A 14,731-nucleotide genomic window follows, 5' to 3' on the forward strand; every position below is an offset into this window, starting at 1 on the left:
AGGGGAAGACCTTCCGCTTCCACCCCCGACCCCCTCCGCCCCCCCCTGTGATGTCAGCGCGCGCTGATTTGTCACAGGGGCCTCCCCCATCGCTCTGGAAGCTCTGCTTCCAGCGCGATTGAAAGAGAAATGCTTTGCATTTCTCTTTCAATCACTGGGGGAGGCCCAGAGGGGCTTCAAAGGGAAGGAAAAGTATTTCCTTCCCTTTGAAGTCTCTCCAAGGGTTTCAAAAGCCGGATTGCTTGCAATCCGGCTTTTGAAACCCCACTAGACACCAGGGATTTTGGTTTTTTTGGGAAATTCACATAAGGGAGCGACCCCTTGGCCAAGGGTCGCTCCCAGGGGGGGCATTTTTTCGGGAAAGCCTTTTCTGCCACCCCTGAAACCTCTAGGCACCAGGGACCTTTTTTTTTTGTTTTGTTTTTTATGTTTCATTTTATTTTTTTAGGTGGGGAGCGACCCCTTAGTCGAGGGTCGCTCCCCTTGGGGGAAAATTATATTTAGGCCATTTCTGCCCCCCTTGGGGGTAGATTGGCCTATTTTGATGAGGCCAATCTGCCCCCAAGGGGGGCAGAAACCACTAGACACCAGGGAGTTTTTTCTTTGTGTGAACTTCACGCAAGGGGAGCGACCCCTTAGGCAAGGGTCGCTCCCTGGGGGGGGGGGGCACATTTATTTTAGGCCATTTCTGCACCCCCCGGGGGCAGAAACCTCTAGGCGCCAGGGCAAATATATATATATTTTTTTTGTTTGTTTGTTAGTTTTTTTAGAGATGGGGAGCGACCCATCAGGCAAGGGTCGCTCCCCTGGGGGGCAAATTGTATTTAGACCATTTCTGCCCCCCTGGGGGCAGATTGGCCGAGGTTAGGTCAATCTGCCCCCAAGGGGGCAGAAACCACTAGGCACCGGGGATTTGTTTTTTGGCACCAATGTCACGCAGGGGGAGCGACCCCGTAGGCAAGGGTTGCTCCGGGGGGGGGGTGGGTGTTAGGGGGGCAAATTTATTTCAGGCCATTTCAGCCCCCCCTGGGGGCAGATCGGCCTATTATTAGGCCGATCTGCCCCCGGGGGGGGGCAGAAACCTCTAGGCGCCAGGGGAATTATTATTATTATTATTATTATTTTTTTTGTTTGTTTTTTTTAGAGATGGGGAGCGACCCATCAGGCAAGGGTCGCTCCCCTGGGGGGCAAATTGTATTTAGGCCATTTCTGCCCCCCTTGGGGGCAGATTGGCTGATTTTAGGTCAATCTGCCCCCAAGGGGGCAGAAACCGCTAGGCACCGGGGATTTGTTTTTTGGCGCCAATGTCACGCAGGGGGAGCGACCCCGTAGGCAAGGGTCGCTCCGGGTGGGGTAGGGGTTGGGGGGGGGGCAAATTTATTTTAGGCCATTTCTGCCCCCCCCCCCCGGGGCCGGCTGAGCTAAAGGCCAAACTCCACAGGTAGGCACCTTGCAAAAAACACCTCTGTTTTCTGTGAAAAAATATGTTGTGTCCACGTTGTGTTTTGGGCCATTTCCTTTCGTGGGCGCTAGGCCTACCCACAGAAGTGAGGTACCATTTTTATCGAGAGACTTAGAGGAATGCTGGGTGGAAGGAAATTTGTGGCTGCTCTCAGATTCCAGAACTTTCTGTCACCGAAATGAGAGGGAAAATAGTTTTTTTGGCCAAATTTTGATGTTTGCAAAGGATTCTGGGTAACATAACCTGGTCAGAGCCCCGCAAGTCACCCCATCTTGGATTCCCCTGGGTTTCTAGTTTTCAAAAATGCGCTGGTTTGCTAGGTTTCCCCAGGTGCCGGCTGAGCTACAGGCCAAAATCCACAGGTAGACACTGCTTTTTATAAAAAAAATTTGATGTGTCCACGTTGTGTTTTGGGCCATTTCCTTTCGTGGGCGCTAGTCCTACCCACACAAGTGAGGTATCATTTTTATCGGGAGACTTAGGGGAACGCTGGGTGGAAGGAAATTTGTGGCTCCTCTCAGATTCCAGAACTTTCTGCCACAGAAATGTGAGGAACATGTGTTTTTTTAGCCAAATTTTGAGGTTTGCAAAGGATTCTGGGTAACAGAACCTGGTCCGAGCCCCACAAGTCACCCCATCTTGGATTCCCCTAGGTCTCTAGTTTTCAGAAATGCACAGGTTTGGTAGGTTTCCCTAGGTGCCGGCTGAGCAAGAGGCCAAAATCTACAGGTAGCCACTTTGCAAAAATCACTTCTGTTTTCTTTAAAAAAATTGGATGTGTCCACGTTGCGCTTTGGGGCGTTTCCTGTCGCGGGCGCTAGGCCTACCCACACAAGTGAGGTATCATTTTTATCGGGAGACTTGGGGGAAGGCTGGGTGGAAGGAAATTTGTGGCTCCTCTCAGATTCCAGAACTTTCTGCCACAGAAATGTGAGGAACATGTGTTTTCTTTAGCCAAATTTTGAGGTTTGCAAAGGATTCTGGGTAACAGAACCTGGTCCGAGCCCCACAAGTCACCCCATCTTGGATTCCCCTAGGTCTCTAGTTTTCAGAAATGCACAGGTTTGGTAGGTTTCCCTAGGTGCCGGCTGAGCTAGAGGCCAAAATCTACAGGTAGGCACTTTGCAAAAAACACCTCTTTTTTCTTTCAAAAAATTGGGATGTGTCCACGTTGCGTTTTGGGGCGTTTCCTGTCGCGGGCGCTAAGCCTACCCACACAAGTGAGGTATCATTTTTATCGAGAGACCTGGGGGAACATAGATTAGCAAAACAAGTGTTATTGCCCCTTGTCTTTCTCTATATTTTTGCCTTCCAAATATAGGAGAGTGTGTAAAAAAGACATCTATTTGAGAAATGCCCTGTAATTCACATGCTAGTATGGTCACCCCGGAATTCAGAGATGTGCAATTAACCACTGCTCCTCAACACCTTATCTTGTGCCCTTTTTGGAAATACAAAGGTTTTCTTGATAGCAATTTTTTACTCTTTATATTTCAGCCGGTATAGAATGAAAACACACTGCAGGGTGCAGCTCATTTATTGGCTCTGGGTTCCTCGGGTTCTTGATGAACCTACAAGCCCTATATATCCCTGCAACCAGAGGAGTCCAGCAGACGTAACGGTATATTGCTTTCGATAATCTGACATTGCAGGGAAAAGTTACAGAGTAAAACGTAGAGAAAAATTGATGTTTTTTTCATCTCAATTTCAATATTTTTCTTTTTCAGTTGTTGTTTTCTGTAGGAAACCCTTGTAGGATATACACAAATGACCCCTTGCTGAATTCTGAATTTTGTCTACTTTTCAGAAATGTTTACGTTTCTGGGATCCATCATTGGTTTCATGCCCATTTCTGTCACTGACTGGAAGGAGGCTGAAAGCACAAAAAATTGCAAAAATGGGGTATGTCCCAGTAAAATGCCAAAATTGTGTTGAAAAATTGGGTTTTCTGATTCAAGTCTGCCTGTTCCTGAAAGCTGGGAAGCTGCTGAGTTTAGCACCGCAAACCCTTTGTTGATGCCATTTTCAGGGGAAAAACCACAAGCCTTCTTCTGCAGCCACTTTTTCCAATTGTTTTGAAAAAAACGAAATTTTCACTGTATTTTGGCAAATTTCTTGGCCCCCTTCAGGGGAACCCACAAAGTCTGGGTACATCTAGAATCCCTAGGATGTTGGAAAAAAAGGACGCAAATTTGGCTTGGTTAGCTTATGTGGACAAAAAGTTATGAGGGCCTAAGCGCGAACTGCCCCAAATAGGCAAAAAAAGGCCTGGCACAGGAGGGGGAAAAGGCCTGGCAGCGAAGGGGTTAAAATAGAACTCGCTGTTTTCAGGCATGAGCCAATGTAGATCCAAGGGACTCTGCAAGGCACTGCCACTCTTTCAAATGTGCAATCTTGCTTTGTTTCCACTGAAACTATTGAATAAAAATACGAACCAATGCAGGAGTGTACGTTAAAGGCCCATGCAATGCCACAGAGTTCCTTGCAGTCGGTAGTGGTCAGTTTTGTTAAAAGCCACTGTAAATTGAGCATAAGGAATGAGCAGGTAACGCCGTCAACCACTTTATGTTAAAACTCATATAAGATTCGTAGACCAACTATTTCACTACCACAGCTTCTGCAGAAGTCTGATTGATAGTTGACAAGAGAGTAATTGTCATTAATATGTCAGTTAGCTGGAGATACATTTCTTTCTTTATCTAGCCATGGCAGGCTGTACATGGATCTGAAGTTGATCAAAATATTAGAGTCTAGATTTGGCTTTTCTAGGATCCAAGGGCCAGATGTATTAAAAAGTTTTGCACTCGCAATCGGTGCAAATCGGTAAATTTGGCCGTTTGCGAGTGCAAAACAGTAGTCTGCGATGCATGAAATGCATTCGCAGACCACAAGTAAGAAATCTCTAAAATTGCGATTTCTTGCGTTGCGACCTGGAAATTGCGAGTTGCAATTTGCGATTCGCAATTTCCAGGTCGCAAGGCTATGCTGGAAAAATTTGCAAATTGTGATTTTTCCAAAAATTGCATTTTGCACTTGCAAAATACCATGCTTTGCAACCAGGTGGTAACCTGGTGCAAACTTTTAAAATGAAGTTAAACTGCATATTTAAATTTAACATGTAAAGCACACATTCCCTTTTGGCATGTGTGCACCTTACATGTTAAAAAAAAAAAGTTTTTGGGGTGCAGGAGAGGGGGCCTTAGGCCCCCAGCACCCTGGCCTTTTGCATTTCCAAAATTGCGATTTCTGGTTCAGAAATCGCAATTTTGGACATGCAAAACATTCGCAGCTATGGGCCAACAGGCCCAACGCTGCGAATGGGGCCGGTATCGCAATTTGCGATTCGGTAATAGCTTTTGCGATTTTTAAGAAATCGCTATTACCGATTCGCAAATGTGATACATGGCCCTTTGCGAGTCGGTAATAGCGATTTCTTAAAAATCGCTATTACCGAATCGCAATGGGCCGTGATGGTACATCTGGCCCCAAGTCATCTGCTCAGTTTTTAGGAGATCCTGAAAGATTTCTTGAGTAAGTTTGGTCTTGATTAATTTGCACCAATTCAATTTCAAATAGTTTGAAGTTTGATTTCATGGTTTAGGCCTGGAGAATGACTGACAAGTTTAGGTTGGTTTCCTGAGTTGAAGAAATTTAGACGAACTTGATTTAGTAGTAGGCCTGGGTACGTTTGTACAATTCCCTTTGTGAAACTAAACAAAATGCCCCAAAATTATATGAAATGCCTCGCTTAAGCTTTTCCACTGTTTTTTTTGCTTGAAAAGTGCAAAGTTGTGCAGTAGGCTCATTCATGTCCTTTACTTGCAATTGTGTTAGGATTTTTATACAAGTCCCAATTATGCAATGAGACTTAAACATGTTATCTTATGCATTTTGCGTAACACAGAATGCCAAAAATTACATGAGGTTATGCAGATGTAAACACAATTTCACCCAGGTGTAGTTTAAAGCAGACCATGCGGTCTTAGTTTTCTGTGGAGAGGTACTTATGAGGTTGGAGCAGATGTTTTGCGTCTCTAATAGAGATTTTTTTTCTTCTGAAGGGCAGTAGACATCTGTTGCATTTGTCTGCTGATGTCATGGCTAGCAAAACCGGAGAAGCGCAGTTGACATGAATGAATTAGAATAGAGACCGTGCAGGTTTAGGGGTGGTGGTAATTTGTTCTTAAATTTCATAAAGTTAATGCCCATATCCACATAATGCTGTAAGCCATATTCATTAAAGAAATAAAATAAATAAGACTGCTTCAGTCTGTTTATATTGAGACCTATTTATGCTTTGTGAACTAAGAATTCTGTCTCACCTCAGCCTCCATGGGAAAGTTTTGACTAATCGACCCAGCTACCACCAAAAGCCAAAGCCTAGAGATGAGGGCCTTTGTATTTTAGTGACCAAAAAGAAGTATCTTGTTTTCTACATTTCCTGGGCCATCAGCAGTGCTTCTTACAAGGTTAGCTATGCGTTCCCCACAGTAGTGGCCTGACACTAAATGAATTTAAAATTCTCATGATCTCTTATATACAGTTACAGAAGTACCACAAAATTGCCACTTCTTACTCTTTAATTATAACCACAATGTTATATCTGAATTCATTTCCTAGAAGGTTTATACAATTATTATTATTACTATTACTAAAATTTGTTAGAAATGGGGTCTCTAGTTGATAGTGGTTAGCACCCTCTCCAAGTAAGGGACCCTCTCTCCAGTTAGGGTAAGTGAGCCACACAGCTAAGATAACCCCTGCTCAGCCCCTTGGTAGCTTGGCATGAGCAGTCAGGCTTATCTCAGAGGCAGTGTGTAAAGTATTTCTACAGACCACCACCTCCGAGGAAAATAGCCAATATGTATCTGAGTAAAACAAGACCTTTCTTTTTTGTTCAGCCTTGGGGAGAAGTTAACCATCCCCTCTTCCATCTCAGCTCTACATTTGAATATGTAATCATATTGGAACCTCTTCCCAGGAGGGCAGATAGCTGTCTGCAGCAGAAACCCTGTGTATAACAGTTAACTGGCTCTGGAAATCTTGGGCAACTAAATTGGCAACTCCTAAAGTTGCACTTTACCCACCAGTGACATTCAATTATGTTTAACCATCAAACTGGATTTAATGCACTGATTATTTTTATACCGTAGAGTACCAGCTTTAGAAGTCTCATTCAGGAGTTAGCAGGGCTGAGTTGTCAGCCTGTATCTCTTTACCTGCCAATGAAGCTACTAGCTCTTCCACAGATTTTTTTTATTTTTTTATTAATATTTTATTGAGCATTTTTAGTAAGAAAGACAGTACAGCTTGAAATTACAGTGGTGATCGAGTGTTACTTATGAAGCATTGGGCCTATTCTTAGAGTTAGAGGTGTTGAAGATCGATTACTTGTGCTCCGTTGGGCGGGAAAGTTGCCTTGGTCAGATTGTATATATATGAAAATAGCTCCACTGTGGAGGGCTTAAGAAGAGCAAAGATGAAAATGGAGGCTAAGAGGGGGAGTAGAAGAGGAGGAATAGAAGGAGGAGGAAGACTGGGTGTATCCCAATATTACGGAGTATTGGTGTGGGGTAGGTGTAACCAGGTAATTTTAAGCTCAGGACTCTGATCAGGAGGTACTTTATTGTGTAGGTAAGTGTCCAGGGGTAGCAGAGAGATTTCTAGAGCTATTGTGGTTGTAGTTTTGATTGAGGATAATATTGCCTGAGCCTCTGGTAAAACAAACCCAGGCCCACCAGGTGTAACAGGATATTGCTTTGAATCGCAACAAATTGTTTTAACCCTAGTGTGAGTGGTAAGTCTAATAATAGAAGTTCTGTTTTGTTTAGTGAGGGTGGAGGGTTAGAGGTCCATGGGCCTAAGCTGATGAGGATGGAATCTAGGGTCAGATTGCAATGAAAAATGTTGATAGTTTTCTTAATATTCCTCCAAAGGATTGGGGCATGGCACAGGAAAACGTGTTAGGGGTCACCGATTTCGGATAAGCAGTTCCAGCACTGGGTGGAGTTTACAAAAAAAGAAAGAAATTTACTGTTGGGACATGTGAAAAGCACATGTTCCACTCCTTAACGTAGAACACCTTGTCTTTGGGGTCATTAGGCCTACATTAAGGGTGACTTGCATATATTAAAATGGGATGTTTGGGCTTTGCCTTTACTTTAAATGGTGAAATTGCGTTAGCAGTTCAAAACTGCCCTTCCAGACTGCAGTGGCAGAATGAGAGCCATGTTTCACCTTGTCCCAATCAGGGTGACACAACACGTACAGCAGTAACCTATAGGCCCCGAATAACGGCTATTTGGGGATGAGCTAATTAAATATACATCTTTTTGAGGGTCAGAACACATGCTCTGAGTCTTGGTTTGCAGGGCTTAGGGCAATTCATAGGCATTACACCAGTACCTAGTAGTGAACATGGGGGCAAAAAGTGGGGGTGAACCTGCAAAAAAGCATGTTTCCTTACAGTATGGCTCAGTTGCCTCAGATTCAAGATTCACTGTAATTGAGCTTACTCTGCTTTTCTTGTGTAGCGTATTGACTTCCATGGTATTGCAAATCCAGGGACCAACCTCCATTAACCTTTTCATTGTAGTTTCTATTGCTAGAATGTGATTTTTTGATGGTGATGTTTCTTAGATTATATTATGGGGATTTCATATTTTATTAAGCATTTCTTCACAATACTTGCTGAATATCCTAAAATGAGTTCAATAACGTTCCTACAAAAAAACTTTACCATTTCATTTTATTTTGTGGTTGACCTGAAGTTGGCCAATGAATGTTTGTTGCATGCAACAAAATAGGTAGTTTGATATATTCGCATCAAATAAGCAACATGGATCACAATTTGCAAACTGTCAAACTGCCCACAAAATTCTAGTATAGTTTCTCATCTTTTTTTTTAAAAGTAGTTCACATGAATTCAACACACACTAAATTGTTTGGCAAATACATGAGGTGTTTCCTCAAATGTAAATCGTTTTTCTTTTCTTTAAGTTTCATTTGACCAGCCACGGAGGCCAGCTGAAACAGAACATGGAGGAACACGACAAAGGATGGATAAACTGGAAGGTGAGCACTCAGTGCTTAGGTTGTGGATGCATATATTTCTGGACTACCTCCTATCTTTGTACTATTTGCTCGAACCTTTACAGGGCCAGAGTTCTAAAATATGTTTTATAAATTGATTTAGATTAGACTAAAGGTGACTGAGCCCTGTCACAGTGGGTGAAGTAGACCTTATAGACATTTGTTAATTGATCACCATGTTGGTCAACTTCCCCAATTCAGAATGTGGCTAATAAAATGCAGAATTGTCTCTCTCACTCTAGTTTAGCCCTGGAGTCACAATCCACACAATCATAAGGATTGACCTGGGCTTCAATTTGCTGCTCTGCACATATCACTGATGAAGATATTTTTCATAAAATCAACAGCCTTTTTGATAAATTGTCACCTATAAAACCATCCCCATTTGATTCTGGTCTCCTTGGTTTTACTTGCATGTACCTCCTACCACTGCAATATAGTTAGTGGGTGATTTCACTGTATGGCTTTTAATCTGCCCATGTATTACAAAGGGAACATCCTGCACAAGGTAACTTAAAAAAAATAATAATAATTTCAGACCAAATCCTTTTATGCAATTTTTTTTACTGAATTGATCATCGTAATATCAGATTGAGTTTTTTCCATGTCCGCATGTTTGGGGGGTGGGAGGGTAGTTTTGGTAAGGGCTTCTATGTTTTTCGTATAATTCTGGCCAATGTGCCATCTTACCAAGGTGAACTTAATGAGTGAAGTAGGTGGAGCAGCAGGCCTCTTTGTGCTTGATTAAGCAATGTCTCCTCTTGCTATTACAATGAAAAATTGGAAGCGTTCATAATGTACAACATAATAAGCAAAGGGGTGCAATTTTCCCAGTAATGCTTTTAAGAGACCGAGACTAGGAGGGCTATGTTTCACAGTATCTTTCGATTCGATCAACATAAAATCCTGGATTTTCCAAGTTAGCAATCAGCTTTAGGCTGCTCATGAACCCTAAATTGCTGAAGTACAGAAGCGATCCGAAGAAATTTTGGGAAAAACATGTATTCCAATCACATGCAGAATCTCAGTATTATGAAGTGTTTTAGGAAATTTGAAGGAAATATCCTGTAAATCTTTGGCACTGAGAACCATGAAGAGTTTCCAATAAGCACAAAAGGAGTGAAGGAGGAGGACGTAGTATGATTTAGAATACGATTTGACCTGAAAAGTGGAGGCAGTTTTCGAAGACCTTGTTGACTGTTAGTGTTTTGATAATCGAAGGTGAACTGTTGGACTTGGAGTGCTTTGTTTTTTTTTTAGGCTCCCGAAGAGCTGTTTGTCATGAGGCATTGTTATTTTTGGTCTTGTTGATGTTGCAAAAAATGTCCCACTAAACTGAGTGAGTTAGGGGCTTCAAGATTATATGCAGATATATACTCAATATCTGAATTGCAGATTTGTTATTCCAGTTCTCATGAGTCTTGGTTCCTTCAGAGCCCTTGTCCTCAGAAAGTCCCATATCCTCCATGCTAAGTGGACTTTTCTGTACTGTCACTTCTGATAAATTTTGGGGCAAAGTCTAATGGGCCCAATATAAGCAACACTTGTTATCCCGGTTATTTAGTGTTTTGGTTTGAAAATAGGGCATCAGGCACAATCTTTTGACTTCTGGTCATGACATAAGCTACATACCAAGTCCTTGTAATAGACATCAATCATATTTTTGATGCTATTTAGGACCAGAGCTGGCTTTTGCTCAGATACCTCCTTGGGCGGAAATAAATTTGGTGCATAGGCTGCTGCTGGTAACAAAGACGAAAATCATAGGGGACCCTTTTTCTGTTCACAGGTTAGTTGCTAGCTCAAAGCAGTGACTGGCCTTTGAACACAAACATTTCTGCTCCTTCCTCCAAGTCACTTTAAGTACCTCCTCATTGGTGAAAAGGTGGTGGCGTAATTGGGTGTGAACATGTGGGATGGCTGTGGGTGAGAGGAAATTGTCTGGGTTGATAAGTGTTAAACACATTGCCTGCAGCAGGCTGGAAGAAAAAAGATTAAAGCCGTTTCAGGAAACTGAAATGCAACCAAAGGCCAAAGTGGTCAGAGACAAATCACCACCACCACCAATGGTCTCACCACAACCATCCCCACTGCACTCACCACTATTGTCACCAGTAGGAACACCTATAATGCAGTCACCTACACATACTGGGATGACCCAGGATGATGCTGATGCATGGGATTTATATGATCCACCAGTATCAGATAACAGCCCAGAATCTTATCCAACCAAGCCGTCACCACCAGAAGACAGTACTGCATATACGCAGGTACTATCCAGGGCAGCTACGTTCCACAACGTAGCAATGCACACTGAGCCAGAGGAGGATGACTTCCTTTTTAAAACTCTGGCATCCACCCACGCATCCTATCAAAGTCTGCCAATGCTCCCGGGCATGCTCAAGCACACGCAACGGGTCTTCCAGGAGCCTGTAAAGGGAAGAGCTATCACGCCTAGAGTTGAAAAAAAGTACAAACCACCCCCAACAGATCCAGACACAGCAGCTCACACCAGACTCAGTGGTTGTAGGGGCAGCAAGGAAAAGAGCAAACTCTCAATTGTCAGGAGATGCTCCATCACCTGACAAAGAAAGTCGGAAATTCGACGCTGCAGGCAAGCGAGTGGCATCACAAGCAGCCAATCAATGGCGAATTGCGAATTCACAAGCCCTACTTGCACGCTATAAAAGATGCAAGACATCATACAGCACTTGCCCAAGGAACACCAAAAACGTGCCCAGCAAGTAGTGGAAGAAGGACAGGCCATATCTAACAACCAGATAAGATCCGCACTAGACTCGGCAGCACGGACTGTCAACACGGCTGTAACCATTCGCAGACATGCATGGCTGCGAAGTTCTGGATTCAAGCCAGAGATTCAACAAGCGGTATTAAATATGCCGTTTAATCAACAGCAGTTGTTTGGGCCGGAATTCGATACAGCCATTGAAAAAATGAAAAAAGACACGGACACGGCCAAAGCCATGGGTGCACTCTATTCCCCACAAATCAGATGCACCTTTAGGAACCCACAATTCAGAGGGGGGTTTCGGCAACAAACATCTGAACCTTCCACCTCTCAAACCAGACCCACCTATCAATCACAATACCAAAGGGGAGGGATTCGTGGTTCCTATAGAGGACAATTCCCAAAAAATACTTAAGGTTTGTAATGCAAGGCAAACACTATCAATTCAAAGTGCTACCGTTTGGAATAACAACAGCCCCCAGAGTACTCACAAAATGCCTAGCAGTAGTAGCCGCTCACATAAGAAGACAGCACATGCACGTATTCCAATATTTGGACGACTGGCTAATAAAAGCCAACGCTCAACAACAATGTCAATTTCACACGCAATAAGTCATAGAAACTCTACACAAACTAGGGTTCTCTATAAATTACCAAAAATCACATCTGCAACCATCCCAAATACAACAATACTTGGGAGCAACACTCAACACACAAAGGGCAAATGCCACTCCAAGTCCACAAAGAGTCCAATCGTTCCAAAATGTAAGATCAAGCATGCAACCAAACAAACACTACACGGTAACGTTTGTAATGAAACTACTAGGCATGATGTCCTCATGCATAGCCATTGTCCCAAATGCAAGATTACACATGCGGCCCTTACAACAGTGCCTAGCAAAACAATGGACACAAGCACAGGGTCAACTTCAAGATCTAGTGTTGAAAGACCGCCAAACACACTCCTCGCTTCAATGGTGGAACCCTATAAATTTAAACAGAGGGCGGCCATTCCAAGACCCAGTGCCACAAGCTATTATCACAACAGATGCTTCCATGGTTGGGTGGGGAGCACACCTCAACAATCACAGCATACAGGGTCAATGGGACAATCAACAAAAACTACTTCACATAAATCACTTGGAACTGCTAGCGGTATTTCTAGCATTAAAAGAGTTTCAACCACTAGTAGCCCACAAACACATTCTTGTCAAGACAGACATGACAACAATGTATTATCTCAACAAACAAGGGGGGGACACACTCGTCACAACTGTGTCTCTTAGCACAAAGGATTTGGCATTGGGCAATTCACAACCATATTCGCCTAATAGCACAATACATACCAGGCGTTCAGAATCAGTTAGCCGACAATCTCAGTCGAGATCACCAGCAAACTCACGAATGGGAAATACATCCCCAGATCCTACATGATCACTTCCACCGTTGGGGAACACAAAACATAGACCTATTTGCAACAAAAGAAAACGCAAAATGCCAAAACTTCGCGTCCAGGTACCCACACCCTCAGTCCAAGGGCAATGCTCTATGGATCAGCTGGTCAGGGATATTTGCTTACGCTTTTCCCCCTCTCCCACTCATTCCTTATCTGGTCAACAAACTAAGTCAAAACAATACTCATAGCACCAACCTGGGCTTGCCAACCGTGGTACACAACACTGTTGGACTTATCAGTAGTACCCCACATCAAACTACCAAACAGACCAGATCTGTTAACACAACACAAACAACAGATCAGACACCCGAATCCAGCATCGCTCAATCTAGCAATCTGGCTCCTGAAGTCTTAGAATTCGGACATTTAAATCTTCCTCAAGAGTGTATGGAGGTCATTAAACAAGCGAGAAAACCTACAACAAGACATTGTTAAGCAAACAAATGGAAAAGATTTGTTTACTACTGCCACACTAATCAAATTCAACCACTACATGCCGCCACAGAGGACATTGTAAGCTATTTATTACACTTACAAAAGTCTAATCTAGCATTCTCTTCCATTAAAATCCATCTCACTGCAATATCTGCATATCTGCAGATTACACATACAACATCACTTTTTAGAATCCCAGTCATTAAAGCATTTATGGAGGGACTAAAAAGAATCATACCCACAAGGACACCACCAGTACCTTCGTGGAACCTTAATATTGTATTAACACGACTCATGGGCCCACCATTCGAACCCATGCATTCTTGTCGAATCCAATATCTGTCTTGGAAAGTAGCCTTTCTAATAGCTATCACATCACGTAGAAGAGTGAGTGAAATACAAGCATTTACTGTTCAAGGACCCTTTATACAAATACATAAAGTGGTTCTCCGTACAAATCCAAAACTTTTACCAAAGGTCATATCACCATTCCATCTAAACCAAACTGTGGAACTCCCAGTCTTCTTTCCACAACCTGACTCAGTAGCTGAAAGGGTCTTGCATACATTAGACATAAGAAGAGCACTAATGTATTACATTGACAGAACGAAACAATTTTGTAAAACAAAACAATTATTTGTAGCTTTCCAAAAACCTCATGCAGGTAACCCTATATCCAAACAAGGCATTGCCAGATGGATAGTTAAATGCATTCAAACTTGCTACATTAAAGCAAAAAGAGAATACATTTACTAAGCATTACTGTGTAGACGTGTTAGCAACACAACAGGCCACAGTAGGACAGGCTGTATTAAGAACATTATTTCAGACAACATCAACTCCTACAGGCTAAACCACCGCTTTTTGGGGAGATTACTGCTTTGTAGTCTATGCACAGCATGTGTATCTGCAGCTACACATGCCACCGAACGGAAAATGTCACTTACCCAGTGTACATCTGTCCGTGGCATGAGACGCTGCAGATTCACATGCGCCCTCCCACCTCCCCGGTAGCCTGTAGCCGTTTTTTAGTTGCATGAAAATTGTAAATATGTAAATAAATATTATTTTAATACACATTAGGTACATACATTACTACTCCATTGCATGGGCACCTCTAGTATACTCACAACTCCTACCTCACCCTCTGCGGGGAAAACAATCTAAGATGAAGTTGGCGCCCATGCGCAATGGAGCCGAAAGGAAGGAGTCACTCGGTCCCGTGACTCGAAAAGACTTCTTCGAAGAAAAACAACTTGTAACACTCCGAGCCCAACACTAGATGGCAGGATAATGCACTGCATGTGAATCTGCAGCGTCTCATGCCACGAACAGATGTACACTGGGTAAGTTACATTTTCCATGTATATCTCCCCTTTCCTTTTGTTTTTTAACTGCCATTTCGACCTGGCAAATGCACCCACTTGACAGGTCCAAAGCTCCCCTTTTACAACGTGTAAGCCACCCCTTATGTTGGCCCAGGGCAGCCCCATGGTAAGGGTGTAGTGTATTTAAAGTATAGGAAATGACCTGTTAG

The 14,731-nt window shown here is 43.1% G+C and overlaps 1 protein-coding gene across 1 annotated transcript in view; it reads left to right on the plus strand.

Annotated features, from left to right (window-relative positions):
* TRMT10A (tRNA methyltransferase 10A) overlaps positions 1-14,731 on the plus strand; it is a 166,717-nt gene that overhangs the window by 86,488 nt on the left and 65,498 nt on the right. Inside the window, exon 4 of the mRNA XM_069230237.1 lies at positions 8,462-8,536. Coding sequence (XP_069086338.1) covers positions 8,462-8,536 — 75 coding nt within the window. The remainder of the gene's footprint in view (positions 1-8,461; positions 8,537-14,731) is intronic.

Source organism: Pleurodeles waltl, chromosome 1_1 (genome assembly GCF_031143425.1).
Source record: "Pleurodeles waltl isolate 20211129_DDA chromosome 1_1, aPleWal1.hap1.20221129, whole genome shotgun sequence".
Taxonomy (NCBI): domain Eukaryota; kingdom Metazoa; phylum Chordata; class Amphibia; order Caudata; family Salamandridae; genus Pleurodeles; species Pleurodeles waltl.